The 13,683-nt window shown below is 50.4% G+C and overlaps 1 protein-coding gene across 3 annotated transcripts in view; it reads left to right on the forward strand.

The window, feature by feature from the left end:
- The first annotated feature begins 1,427 nt into the window (after window positions 1-1,427).
- The window catches only part of LTF (lactotransferrin), a 28,743-nt gene continuing 16,487 nt past the window's right edge, over window positions 1,428-13,683 (forward strand). For 2 of the 3 annotated variants that reach the window (XM_068559077.1, XM_068559078.1), the window contains exons 1-8: window positions 1,428-1,490; window positions 5,158-5,321; window positions 6,672-6,780; window positions 7,080-7,262; window positions 7,602-7,749; window positions 8,675-8,730; window positions 12,026-12,204; window positions 12,660-12,834. In XM_068559077.1, coding sequence (XP_068415178.1) covers window positions 1,448-1,490; window positions 5,158-5,321; window positions 6,672-6,780; window positions 7,080-7,262; window positions 7,602-7,749; window positions 8,675-8,730; window positions 12,026-12,204; window positions 12,660-12,834 — 1,057 coding nt within the window. In that variant the 5' untranslated portion in view covers window positions 1,428-1,447. Of the gene's footprint in view, window positions 1,495-2,918; window positions 2,924-5,157; window positions 5,322-6,671; window positions 6,781-7,079; window positions 7,263-7,601; window positions 7,750-8,674; window positions 8,731-12,025; window positions 12,205-12,659; window positions 12,835-13,683 lie in introns of all 3 variants that reach the window. The other variant, XM_068559079.1, reaches the window with a different exon arrangement.

The raw sequence follows: 13,683 nt of genomic DNA on the forward strand, positions 1-13,683 counted from the left end.
TCCAGACTAAACACTAGAGGGAATGTTTAGATGACCTGCGATTTCCCTCATTGTTAGTACCTGACTTCTTCACTTAGCAGCTCCTGGAGCTAAGTTCACACCAATACATGCAGGGTGGCCTGCTCTTTCTGGGGCCTCCAGTGTGTCCCACTGTAGGCACAGCTCCATGCTCTATGTCAGCGCTCCCCAACCTTTTTGGCACCAGGGACCAGTTTCGTGGAAGACAATTTTTTCATGGAACGGGGCAGGGGGGTGCTGGTGCAGGGATATTGTTCAGGCGGTAATGCGAGCAATGGGGAGCGATGGGGAGCAGCAGATGAAGCTTTGCTCGCTTGCCAGCTGCTCACCTCCTGCCATGCGGCCCAGTTCCTAACAGGCTACGGACCAGTACTTGTCCGCGGCCCGGGGGTCGGGGACCCCTGCTCTGTGTGACACCCCCCCCCCCACACACACACCGTGATGGACATTTAGTTTGCTTGCAATCAGTGAATGATAAGCAGGGCTGCACTGGAGACCCCTGTATGTGAGCCGCTGTGCATCAGGGGAGTGTATTTAAAAGATGTAGAAGCAGAATTCTAGTTTTAGAATTTAAAACCAGCTTCCTGAAATAGGGTCAGCTTGTGTACTGAGGACAAAATAGGACATTTATCCAAATGAGATTCCCATCTTCCATCTCATACTGCCACAAAACAAAACAAAACCAAAACAAGTGGTAGGATATCCTTTACATCGGTAAATGAGGGAACCGGGAGACAGCTGTTGGTCACTGAGGCCTCTGGCTCTGTTTTCTGGGAGTTGTATTGTGGTCTCAATAGGGCCAGGAGGGCCCCATGGGCAGCCTGGGTCAGACAATGGGCAGCCTCTGTTACCTCTGCTAGCTGTGCCAGCCTGCTGCGGACCTCGGGCCAGGCAGCGAGTCCTCTTTTGAACGCTGGGCTGGCTGCCGCGTGCAGATGGAGGGACATCCTTCTGCCCTAACTGGCTCCCAAGCACTTTAGATACCATCTGTACAGTCAAGATGATCCACAAAGATTCACCTTAGGACCGCTTCTCTTTGTCCCACTCTCTAGGAAGCACTGAGACCAGAGGGAGGGCAAAACGTAGGGGCTGCCACTCCCTAGGGGCTGCAGACTAGTGGGAGAGGAAAAACATCCCAAATCCAGGCAGCACCAGGGCAGACTTGAGAGGTGGGTGTGGGCTGGGTATCCTCTGGGGTGTGCCAAACCCAGCCCAGGCACTATTCCGGCTTCCTCTGTCCTCTCCCCGCTGGTGCTTCCCTTCAAGGAACTAGTAGACCTGGGGAGGGGGGAGGGGGGAGGCGGGGGGCGCTTATTGGGCCACAGGGCGTGGCTAACCTCGTGAGGTCACCAAGCGCTGGATAAACAGGTTCAGAGCGAGCGCAGGTGGCAGAGCCTTCGTTCCCCGGAGTCGCCTCAAGAGCCCAGACATGAAGCTCTTCTTCCCCGCCCTGCTGTCCCTTGGGGCCCTTGGTGAGTGCGGGTACCTGGGGGCACGCCACTCCGGGTGGGCGTACGGGTCCCCTGGCCCCTCAGTGTGCGCGTCCCGGTCCCGCGCACCGCCAGGTTGGCACCAGCGCCTGCAGCGGGGGAGGAGCCCGGGAGTGGGCCGGCTCCCGCCCCCTCGCCTGGGGAGGGGCCCGAGCAGGGCTCCGCGAAGCAGGTGGGGTCTTTTCCCTAGAGCTGGCAGAGCTCCCCGAAGGGTCTTCCAGGTCCGTGTCCCATTTTGTCCTACCCATAGTACTGTTACATGCGTATACATGGGGGGGAAGTGAGACTCAGAGAGGGTGAGTGACTTGCCCAAGACACACAGGAGACTGGAGATGGGATCCCAGCTCCTGCAAGGACTATGTAACTTGGGCAAGAGAGAATCTTTCTGAACCTTAGTTTCATTTAAAAATGGGCCAGTCCTCTTCCCACACAGCTGTGAGGAGGGGGCAGGGGCCACCTGCTCTGTGGTAGGCAAAGGTGTACACAAGCCTCCCACTGCAGAAGGTCAGGGGTGGTGGCACAGACCCTGCTGATGGGACCCTTCTGCCAGAGGGTGTGAGAGAAGTGATCGGTTTCTGGTTTTTAATGTGCCAGGACTAGAAGGGGACTAAATAGAAGGGACTAAACAATTGTTAGTTCTGTACTCAAGTATCTGAAATAATTTCTGGGGTGCTCCGAGGACACTCACCTATGACGGACATTAGTGATGTAAATGTGAGGGCAGGGCTTCCTGCAGTGGAGGGGGAGGGTCCAGGGCAGCAGCGGTAAGGGCTCGAGGGCGTCAGCACCTAGGCAGTGTGTGTGCATGGGGCTCAGAGTGAAAGCCCAGGCGTCACCCCCTCCACCCCGGCGACAGCCCAGTGCAGCCTCCTCCTGTCCTAGGGCATCTACGCTGGGCTGGGAGCTTCCTGGATGAAAAGGGGTGGCTAAAGGATAGCAATGAGCTTATGCCCCCAAACCTGTCCCTGTCTTTTCTGGTCCCCTTCTCCAAATTCCTTCCCATGGGTATTGGTTATTTCTCTCTTCTCTAAGGCAGGATTGGCCTAGCCAGGACCAACCGCTCAGGACCAACTTCCCCTCTGCTCCCTGACACGTGGTCTGCTGGGCCCACAGCACAGGGTCACGGCCACCTGGGAGAGGCCCGAGGGGTAGGAAGCCTTGCTTTCCTAGAGGTGGTCACGGGCGGTGGTCTGGATTCTGGCTCAGAGTTGCACCACTGGGTTCCATTTTCACTTGAATCTTTGATTGTCTTGGCCCCCACAGAGGTCTGCAGTTTAAATCCTGCAGTCCACGGGATGGTGGCCAGTGTCCCAAAGTGTCACGGAATCCCTTGTCCTACCCAGCGGAAGGAGTGGCAGCTGCCCTAGGGGATTCCTGCCCTGCTCCTCATGGGTGTCCTGGCTGGCAAAGGCTGGGTGGGGTGGGGAGAGTAACTCCGTCCCAGCCCCTGCCTTTGAGACCGGGGCACTGTATGTCTGCACAGAAGGAATCTGAGGATTTGTACTTTCAGGAAGATTCCATCGAGGCTCAGGTGGGCAGCATCTGAGTGGCTGAGACAGATCAGGAGCAGGGCTGGGGATACAGGAGGGGCCAGACCCAGACCTGCTTCAGGGAGCATTTTGTCTTGAGAGGGACACATAGCTTCAGAGCTGGCTGGTGGGAGCCGTGGAGGGGATGAACAGAATGCTGTGTTCTGCACCCAGCCCTGGTGTTTGGGGGGCTGCGGACTGTGGATCTCAGAAAACCTCTCAGTGATGCTTTAGTATCTTGGTTCATCCCCTCCCAGGGGAGCAAACGAGCTCTCCCCCAGGTTCCCATTCCTGCCCCTGCTCACGCCCTCCCCCCAGCTTGAGACATGGTCTTCATTTGGCTCTCTCCCTTCACCCACAGGTCCCATCTATTACTAAGCTAACTTTTGACACCAACGCCTTATTTCTGCCCTGTTCTGCATTCTCGATGCCTTTCTGCCTGGTTCCCAGGCTTCAGTCCACCTGTCCCTGCCCTCCCAGAGTCACTGCTCCACTGCTTCCCAATAAGAACTTCTTGGGCCAGCACTGGAGGCTCTCCATGATCTGACCCCAAACACTTTACCAGCCCCATCTTCATGGCAGCCCGTCTCTAACCCAGTTAGCCTAAATAGGCAGGGGGTTTGGTGTCTGACTGCCTAGGTTCAAATCCTAGATCCTAACTTATTAGTTGTGAAACCGTGGGCAAGCCACATAACTAGTTCAAGCCACAGTTTCATCACCTGGAAAATGCGGATATTGGCAAAACTCACAATAAAGAGGGGCTGGGAGGGTTGAAGGAGACAGAACACATGAAGGGCTGAGTAAAGACCTGCGTAGAATGTGCTTGCAACCATCGTTGTGCCCGTGGCCCATTGTTCCCACCTCTTGGAATGCCCCCGCACCCCCCCATTATTGGCTGAGGTCATGGGGACATCACTCCTGGCTTGGTATTTGTTCTCTTCTAGAACATTCATCATACTTAGCGTCCTCTTTTTGGGCTTTTGCCTCTCCAGATGGGAGATGAGAGCTGGTGCTGTCTGCTTGCACGTTCCTCTGCATATCACTCAGTGCTGTGTATACAGGGGGCATCCAGGAAATGCTATTGGGTCACAAATGGCTGAATCTGATAAGGCTAATTCTCACTTCAGGACAGTTCCAGGAAGGTTTCCAAGGATAGATCACACCCGCAGAGATTTCCCTGGGATGATGGCTGGGGGAGGAAGGGTGTGGCAGCCACACCCTTGGCGGGTGTCTCAATACCCTGGTGGGTCTGACTGTGCAGGGGACGGCTCATGAATAGGAGGTGGCAGAGGGCTGAATGGTCCACCCCAAAGCACATCCTAAAGGGGAGGTGGCTTTTGCAACCAAGAGTTTTTTGTTTTGTTTTTGTTTTTGGTAACAGCTTTACTGAGGTATACTTTACGTATCATAAAATTCACCTATTTAACGTGTACAATTTAACGATTTTTAGTAATTTTACCAAGTGGTGCAACCATCACGGTAAATCAGTTTTAGAACATTTCCATCCCCCCATAAGAGTCCTCTCTCTGATACAGTGGTGAATGGTGATAACTCAGGCAAACTGACCCAAACTGACAACACCTACTGCAGCTACTGACAAGGGGTGCGGTGTATTTTCCTTTGTTCCTTTGGCATCCTCTGGGAGATGCTCGTAGCCACAACAGTCTAGAGAGACCCAGATTCCAGGTGGGACGTTGCCACTGCTGAGCAGCCATCACTCAGTGTCCTCAAGAGTCAGATTCCACACCAGAAACACAGGAGTAATAATCCCTTCCCTGCCTGCCTCCCAGGTTCCAGGGGGAGAAAGCAGGTGGAAAAACTCCATAAACTGATAGAAGGCAGCATCATGGTTTTTTTCAGGGAATAGGAAGTATGTCAGTCATAGGAGGGCAAAGAATCCAGAGAGACAATCCAGATTGTCTCCTCTAAGTTGTTGAGAATTACAGCCCTCTGGCCAGCATGGTGCTGTCATTAGGCTAGCAAGACACCTCCATTTGAGGAGAGTGGCCTGACTTAGCCACAGAATGGAGAGGGAAGGGGAGGACAACTCCATGAGAGGGTGAGGCAGTCTCTTCCATGGGCAGTGGTGGAGCCCTCACTCCTCGGCCTCTTTCTCCCAGGACTGTGTCTGGCTGTCCCTAAGAAAAATGTTCGATGGTGTGCCATATCACAACCAGAGTGGTTAAAATGCTACCGATGGCAATGGAGGATGAAAAAACTGGGTACTCCCTCTGTCACCTGTGTGAGGAGGACCTCTCGCTTTGAATGTATCCAGGCCATTGCAGTAAGTCCATGCCATAGGTTGGGTGGGACCAGACTGAAAGGGACAGGATCCGAGTGCAATAGAATATGTGCTCTCCCTGCTCCCTCTGTTCTTCTTCCTGGACACTTGTAACCTGGGAGCCATCCTCTCTCATAGGACACAATGCTATTTTGAAAGCAGAAATGAACATTCTGAAGTGGAGAACCATGTGTAGGGAAACTGGGATGGCCACAGAAATTGTGAATAAGCAAAAAATTTGAAAGCACCAGAGGGAATATGCAACAGCTCTGACAAGTGACTGCTATTTACACTCTATAAAGAACTAAGTCAATTGGTAAGAAACGTAGGATCATATAAGAAAAACAATATGAGGAGATGGAGTTCATAATGAAAATGTTCCCCTTAATAATCAAGAGAAATACAAATCTAAGCAATTTGTTAGCACTTGCATTTCCTAAATAATAACCCTTAATAAAATGAAACCCTGTCCCACTGGTGATTCTATAGTGAAATTGATCTTCATAGTGAGTGGCATTCCAAATCAGAAAGGAATCAGCTGGAAAGCAGAATGGCAATGACAGCCAAGGCCTTGATGATAAAATGCCTATTGTCTGGGTGATCCCACCCTCAGATGCCTATCCGAAGGCAACAGGTCATCAGAAGGAAAAACAAGCTATGAGGACAAAGCTGTCCGTAAAAGTACAGTTTTAACAGCAAAGAGTTAGAAGGAACCCAAGTGGTGAACATTGGAGGGAATTTTTTAAAGTTAGCGTAATAAATTATGGAACAGCCACATTTATAATAAAATATCATGAAGTCAATAAAATCAATAAAGGCACTACAGAGGTAAGAAAATGTAGTCAGTTTTAGACGAATAAAACAGTCCGCAAAATATTATCTATACCAGGTTGCAAATATGAGAAATAGGTAAGCATATGAGGAGTAATATGCCAAAGAGAATGAACATGGTTTATTATTATGATAAGTTTAAGATATATTAAGAGTTAAAATTTCTATTCAATAAACAAGAACATAAAAGAAATAAATATAGAGCAAAAAACAGGGGAGAAAGCATCTAGAACAACTTTTAATATAAGTGACCGCGAAGGTTGCGATCCGCGGAGAGATCTAAGCCACGTGAAAAAGCGGCCACCCGCCAGCCTCAGGAGTTAAAGCAGTTCCGCTGGGGCTCATTACCCAAAGGAGAGGGGCCTTGGGCTTGTGCCAGCTCTCATGGCACCTGCGAGGACGTGACTGAAAGCTGACCCTTTGGAAGAGCCTTCCAGCCATGGAGCCTTCTGACCTTCTGAAGTTCACTTGCGTGGCTTAGGGGGGGTTTTCTCCTGAAGCCGGTCTGGCCTCTGCTTTCAGGCAAAAAAGGCAGATGCTGTGACCCTGGATGGTGGTTTGGTGTTTGAGGCAGGCCTGGACCCCTACAAACTGCGGCCGGTAGCGGCGGAGGTCTACGGGACGGAAAAGGGTGAGTTGTCCCTGGGGACCCAGAAGTTGGGGTGGCCTGGGCCCTGGGCTCCGTGGAGTCAGAGCGGATGAGGCACAGAGGTGGTGTCTCGGGCAGCATCACACTTACAGGGAACGGAGTCCCTGGGCTCTTTGGGCCGGTCGCTGACCCACCGGGGAAACAGAGCAGGCTCTGGGCTGCGGTGACCAGATGAAACGGCAGCACACATTCCCCTTCCCACTGGGGGCTTGGTCAGGGTGGGCTGTTTCTCTCCCTCCGGTCCAGGCTAAGAGCTCTCGATTCTTTCTGCCCTTTAGCAGAGCCCCAAACCCAGTATTATGCCGTGGCTGTAGTGAAGAAGGGCAGCAACTTTCAGCTGAACCAGCTACAAGGCCGGAAGTCCTGCCACACGGGCCTTGGCAGGTCCGCCGGGTGGAACATCCCTATGGGGATACTTCGCCCGTTCTTGAACTGGACAGGGCCACCTGAGCCCCTCCAGAAAGGTAAGATGGCTGGGGGAGGGGGGTTGGGGGTGATCTCAGGCTGGGGTCTCTACTCCAGTGGCACATACACAAGCCCCTTCGGGATGGCCCAGGTGAACATGTGGGATGACTCCAAGGCAGGGGTGAAGTTAACTGATGTGAAACCTGCAGGGGCAGGTCTACCCGCATCAGCAGCCCTGGGAGGTGGCAGGTGAATCTGTTCTCAGCCAAAGTACATCTCTCTGAGCTCCTAGCTTTGCAAAGGCTGCCAGGCAGGTGTGGAGGGAGCGCGCACTGGGGGGTGCCACTGGCTGTGGCCCGGTGGGCTCACACTCTGGTTCATTTCTCTCTGTTCCACAGCTGTGGCCAAATTCTTCTCTGCCAGCTGTGTTCCCTGCGTGGATGGAAAAGAGTACCCCAACCTCTGTCAACTGTGCAGAGGGACAGGGGGAAATAAATGTGCCTGCTCCTCCCAGGAACCATATTTTGGCTATTCTGGTGCCTTCAAGTGAGTGAGACTGTCCTCTTCTCCCCAGTGGCCCACATGTCCTCCGGCTAGGAAGCGCTTTCTCTGATCCCAAACAGAGCTCAGTCAGCTAGTGGGGACCATCGAGGAGGTCCAGTCCTACTGCTGTGCAGACAGAGAAACTGAGTCCGAAGAGGGTGCCCAGTGCACCTTCCCAGTGCACTTTCCCCTCTAGCCCCCCAGGCCCGACATGTGCCCTCTTACCTCTGCACCAACCCCATGAACAGCCACCTGGCCAGCGGCCCCTTCTGTCTCCCCGGAGAGCCCTGAATCGGGCTTTGTCCCTCTGTTGTCCTGGGCTCCTCCTGCTGACTCTGTCCCCTCCATAACCACAGAGGGACTGAAGGAGTCTTGTCATGAGAAGACCAGTCCCAGGCTCCTGGCCTGTCCCGGAGCCAGGAGGCTGTGGGCTCCGCCTGACTGCCCGGCCCCATCCCCTCTCTGCAAACCCCCCACCCAACTGACGCTGCTCCTGTTCCCCCATCTGCCTCTCGGACTCAGGCGTTTTGCGCAGGGAGGCCTCCTTGCTTCTCCGCTGGCCAGGGCACATCTGCCACTTAGTCCTGGGAGAAAAAAGCTACATGGCCAAGGACACACTACTTTTACCCCCTGGTGTAGAGGCTCGAAACTCTTTTACGTAGAAGGACACAGTTTTGCCCTCTCAGCCCTTAAAGCGGAGAGCAGGGGTCTCCGGCCAGCACCTGAGCCCTTCTTCCTCAGAATTCACCTGGAGGTGACCCCTGAAGCCTTCCCAGTGGGGATGCCCCAAAGCCTGCAGGCCCTGCCCTCCACAGATCAGGAGCCCACAGAAGACAAGCCCCAGGACCCTGTTCCACAGGGAGGCATAAGGAAGAAGTCGGGGAGGGCCGCTCTGTGCTGACCCTTCTGGGGCTTTCTCATCCCCCAGGTGTCTGCAAGACGGGGCTGGAGATGTGGCTTTCGTCAAAGACAGTACAGTGTTTGGTAAGAGGAGGAAGAGCCGCGGGTACTGCCTCCTTTCCTTTTCTTTCCTTATTTTATTTCATTTCATTTTATTGTAATTCCAAGTAGTGAGCTAATTTGACTCCTCACTTCCTGGCACACGATCATCAAGGTTCCCTACAGAGCATAGCTCTTATTTTATGTTATTTTATATTTTAAACGATCAGTTTTCTTCAAATCTCCCATGCCCGCTGTCTTTCTCTTCCGCCTCAAAGACGCCCATGCCAACGTATTTGACACGTGTCCTTCGAGATATATGTGGTCTTGCAAAATGTGTAGTGCTGGTTTGTGTTTCTGGATTCTAAGCTCACAGAAGCTTTACTGATCATTATCGATCATGATGTGATCAAGGTTTTCCACTCAGCATTTTGTTTTGGAGATTTATCCGTGTCGTTGTACTTGTCTGGTTCAGTGGTTCTAATCGATGAGAAATGCTCCATGGAAAGCACCCATCACTTTTTCTTTTTTTTTTGGCTGCACTGGGTCTTCGTTGATGCGTGCGGGCGTTCTCTAGTTGCAGCAAGCGGGAGCTACTCTTCGTTGCGGTGCCCGGGCTTCTCATCGTGTTGGCTTCTCTTGTTGTGGAGCACGGGCTCTACGCGTGTGGGCTTCAGTAGTTGCAGTGTGCGGGCTGAGTAGTTGTGGCTCGCGGGCTCTAGAGCGCAGGCTCAGTAGTTGTTGCAACTAAGCGCACGGGCTTAGTTGCTCCGCGGCATATGGGATCTTCCCGGACCAAGGATCAAACCCGTGTCCCCTGCACTGGCAAGCGGGTTCTTACCCACTGCGCCACCAGGGAAGCCCACACACATCACATTTTATTATCTACGGTTGTAAAGCAATAGATATGTCATTGTTGGTTTATTTTGCATTTCTCTGACGTCTAGTGAGTTTGATCATCTCAATATATTTGCTTACGTAGTTTGGGCTTCCCTTTCTTCTTTTATGATCTTTGACTATTTTCCTCTTGATTTTCATGTCTGTTTCTTCATAATTTTGATTCAAGGCTAGGCATTCCTTCTCTCTAGATATCCAGCCATTGTTGGTTCTAGACTTTAGGAAAATCTTTTCTCAGTCAAAAAATCTGTCAGTAGCACCTTTGTTGAACAGAAGCCCTTGATACTGATAAGGTCAAATTGGTCACTTTTGCCCTGCTGGTTTGTGTTTTGGGGACTTTTAAAGATGCCCTCTTCCCTCCAAATCATAAAGATTTTCTACAATAAGATTTATAGACTCCCCTCCCTAACACACACTTGTTTGTTCATACGTACTCTACCTAGGAAATCAGGTATGGATTTAGCTTCAGCATTTTTCCCCTTTAGAGTGAGACCATTTTCCTTACAGTAACGGCTGTAAAAATTTCCACCCTTTTCCTGCTGATATGTGGAGCCTCCTATACATCAAGCTTGTTTATAATCATGGATCAGTTTCTGAGCTATTTTGTTTCATTTGTCTATTTGTATTTTTCTGCTTTTATTACTCTGGCTTGTAGTGGTTCTTAATAGCTTGTGGGGGTCTGGGGAGAGAGTGTGCACGCAAGCGCCTTCCCCCAACACTTTGCTATTTATTTTCTAACTAAAATTTTAGAATTATTTTGTTGAATTTCTAAAAACATCATACTTTAAGTAGAATTGTATTGAATTTAAATTGATTCATGAAAAATTGACATATTTATGTCAAACTGTCCAATCCCTGATCATGATAAATCTCTCCCTTTTGATCACACCTCTTTTTATGTCCCTTAATAGAACTTATAGAACTTAACACTTTTCTCTTGGTCTCCTGCATTGTTTGTTTTTGTTTCTGTTTTATTTTGGCTGCGCAGCATGGCTTGCCGGATCTCAGTTCTCCAACCAGGGATTGAACCCAGGCCACGGCAGTGAAAGCACCGAATCCTAACCCCTAGGCCCACAGGGAACTCCTTCCTGCATTGTTTAATAAGGCTAATTACCAGCTATTTAATGGTTTTAGTTGCTATTATAGTATCATATTCTGTATTAGTTTCTGTCTTATTATTGCTAACGAGAGTAACACTTGATTTTTGTAGTGTTGCCTTGCTGGACTCTCTTGTTAATTTTATTAGTTTTTTCTTGGTTTCACTGGCTTTTCTATGTAGGTGAGTACCTCATCTTTAAAAAATTCGAGTTTGTCTTTTTCCCAGTGTTTATCTCTCTTATTTCTTTAGTAAATTGTGAAATCCAGGTCGTCTGATATTGTGTTGGCAACGTGACAGCTGACATCTTTGCCTTGTTCCTGATTTTGAAGTGACTGTTTAAATTTTCTTCTTTTCGTATGATTTTGCTGTAGATATTTTGATAAGTGGCATTTATCAAGTTTAATACCTTTGCCAAGTTCTCTATGTTACTCGTTTTCCAAAACTAAAAAAAAAAAAAAAAAAAAGCACATATAGATGTTGAACATATAAATGCTTTTTCTGCACCTATTAGGATTAAGATGGTCTCACGATTTTCCTTTAACCCATTCTTGTCATGAATTACTTTCGCTTCTTTGACATTCAGCCATTCTTTTGTGAATGGAATAAACTGATAAACCTTAATCCTGATCTATTAGTTTTAAAATACTCTGTTATATTGAGTTCGCTAATTATTTTAGATTTTTGTGTTTATGTTCATAAGTAAAATAGGTCTGTAATTATTCCCTCCTGCACTTCTTTCTGATTTTGAGATCAAGATTATACTAAGCTCATAAAACAACTTGGGTCAGTTTCCGTCACTTTATGTATTCTGAAGCAATTTACATGTGATACAGATTAACAGTTCCAAATTGGGATGAACTCACTCATAAAAATAATATTTTCTCTTCTTTTGATACACCCAAGTGTTGAGAAGTGGCTCAACTGTATTTCTTGCTTTAAAATTTTTCTTGTTTTTATTCTTGCTAGAGATGTGGGTAAGGCAGCAGCCCCTTGGCTGGCCCCCTGGGCTTGTCTCCATCATGTGACCCTTTTCTAGGTGGAGTTGCCGTGGAAACAGATGGGTCTGGTTCAGCCTCCTTGGCTTGCCAGGCAGGAGTTGCAGCAACCCCAGGGCCTGTATGATCCAATCAGAGGAACATGGGCTTACCCCTAATGCTTTTTGGGCACTGTCTTTACCTTTCTGGATATTCTGGAGCAATCCACTGCCTTTCTGATCCCCAGTTTTGTCAACTGTGTAAGATGTCTCCTCCAGCTGAAATTCTATGGGGGAAGGGGGACTACAGCTCATGGCTACTGCCTGGGGTTGCCTCATCTGGGCTCCCCTCCACCTCCCTCTTTCCCTAGAGAACCTGCCAGAGAAGGCTGACAGGGACCAGTATGAGCTGCTCTGCCCAAACAATACTCGGAAGCCAGTGGATGCATTCAAGGAGTGCCACCTAGCCCAGATCCCTTCTCATGCTGTTGTGGCCCGAAGTGTGGATGGCAAGGAGGACTTGATCTGGAAGCTTCTCTACAAGGCACAGGTATCCCCACCCAGAGTACCCCCAACCTGCTTGGATTTGGTGGTGGGGAGGTTTCCTTCCTTCCTTCCCTAACTTCCCGCCACTCTAGAAGCCCTCTGTAGCCTCACTGCACAGATGCAGTGGCTTGCCTGTCTCTAGGCCATACTCCACGCAGCAGGAACCATGAAGCCCCTTCTAGCATTACGGACTGGCGGTGTCTCATGGGCTGGAGTAGAAGCAGGGGGAGGACAATGCAATATTCTCAGGACTCTAAGGTGCTTGGAACCCAGCAGCTTTTTAAAGATGAAGCCATAACTGAGCTATGTCACAGGGATGGCTTGAGTCCCTCTATGGGAGGAAGTCAACCAAGGTTCCTCCTCTCAGAATCATCCCTAAGTTCCAGATATTCTTTTTCAACATCATGTTTTTGTTTCCTATTTACCACTGACATCATAATTCTCTTTTCCCTTAATTAGGAGAAGTTTGGAAAAAGCAGTGTACAGGGGTTCCAGCTCTTTGGCTCTCCTCGTGGGCAGAAGGACCTGCTGTTCAAAGACTCTGCCCTTGGGTTTTTGAGGATCCCCTCAAAGATAGATTCTGGACTGTACCTGGGCTTCCGCTACCTCACCGCATTGCAGGGCCTGAGGGAAAGTGAGTGAGGACCAGGCAGGCCCCAAGGGCAGGCTGGTGTGGGTGGTGAGCCATGGGTGAGGCCTTCGGGGAGCACCTCACCCCCACCCCATGGGCAGCTTGGCCCTGCTCTGTAGTGGTCACTTGGCCATCTCCCAGCCACTGGAGGTCTTCACCATGGTAGGTTTGATGTGAGTGTGACCACCTTCTGTGGACCAAGTCAGGTGAAAAGTGTCTCCAAAGGAACGTGCCGCCTCCTGATAATACTGCCACAGGCCTCTGTGTGCGTCAGGCTCCTCAGCCCTGACGGAACAGTCAGTTTGCCTCCCAGGAAGTGAGAAGTATGAACATGAACCAAGAGAGCCAGGGCCCCTCCTGGGATAAATCCAGAGGCCTGGTGGGACACGGCCCAGTGCCTGGGCCCTGAACTTGGCTGGGATACCACATTGGGCCAGCTCAGCCATGGCTCCTTCTCCACTGGAGGCTTCAGATGGAGTCTGGGTGAACTGGGAAGCTGCGCTGTTGTCAGTGGTGGCGACTGCCTGCCTTAGGGGAAGTCAGGACAGGGCTCAAGGTCCCCTAGGCCACCTCTTGGGGCTGCCACTGTTTCTGTGTCCTGGAGCTTTTATCCCGTAGGACAGAGATATTAGGCAATATCTCGGTATCTCTCTCATTACACTAAAGCTTGAAGGGTGGATTAGAAGCTGGGGAAGCCTCCAAAGGAACAGAAATGAGACACAAGGAGGGCTATGCCTGAAGAAGGGTTTGGGGAGCTGAGAGTGGAGGGGGCAGAGGAGCACGTGGATGGGAAGAGGCGCAGGTGTCTGATTCCACTCTTCTCTGGAGGAAGTAGCTCCCGCCCAGGGAGCA

This window comes from Eschrichtius robustus, chromosome 12 (assembly GCF_028021215.1).
Source record: "Eschrichtius robustus isolate mEscRob2 chromosome 12, mEscRob2.pri, whole genome shotgun sequence".
Taxonomy (NCBI): Eukaryota; Metazoa; Chordata; class Mammalia; order Artiodactyla; family Eschrichtiidae; genus Eschrichtius; species Eschrichtius robustus.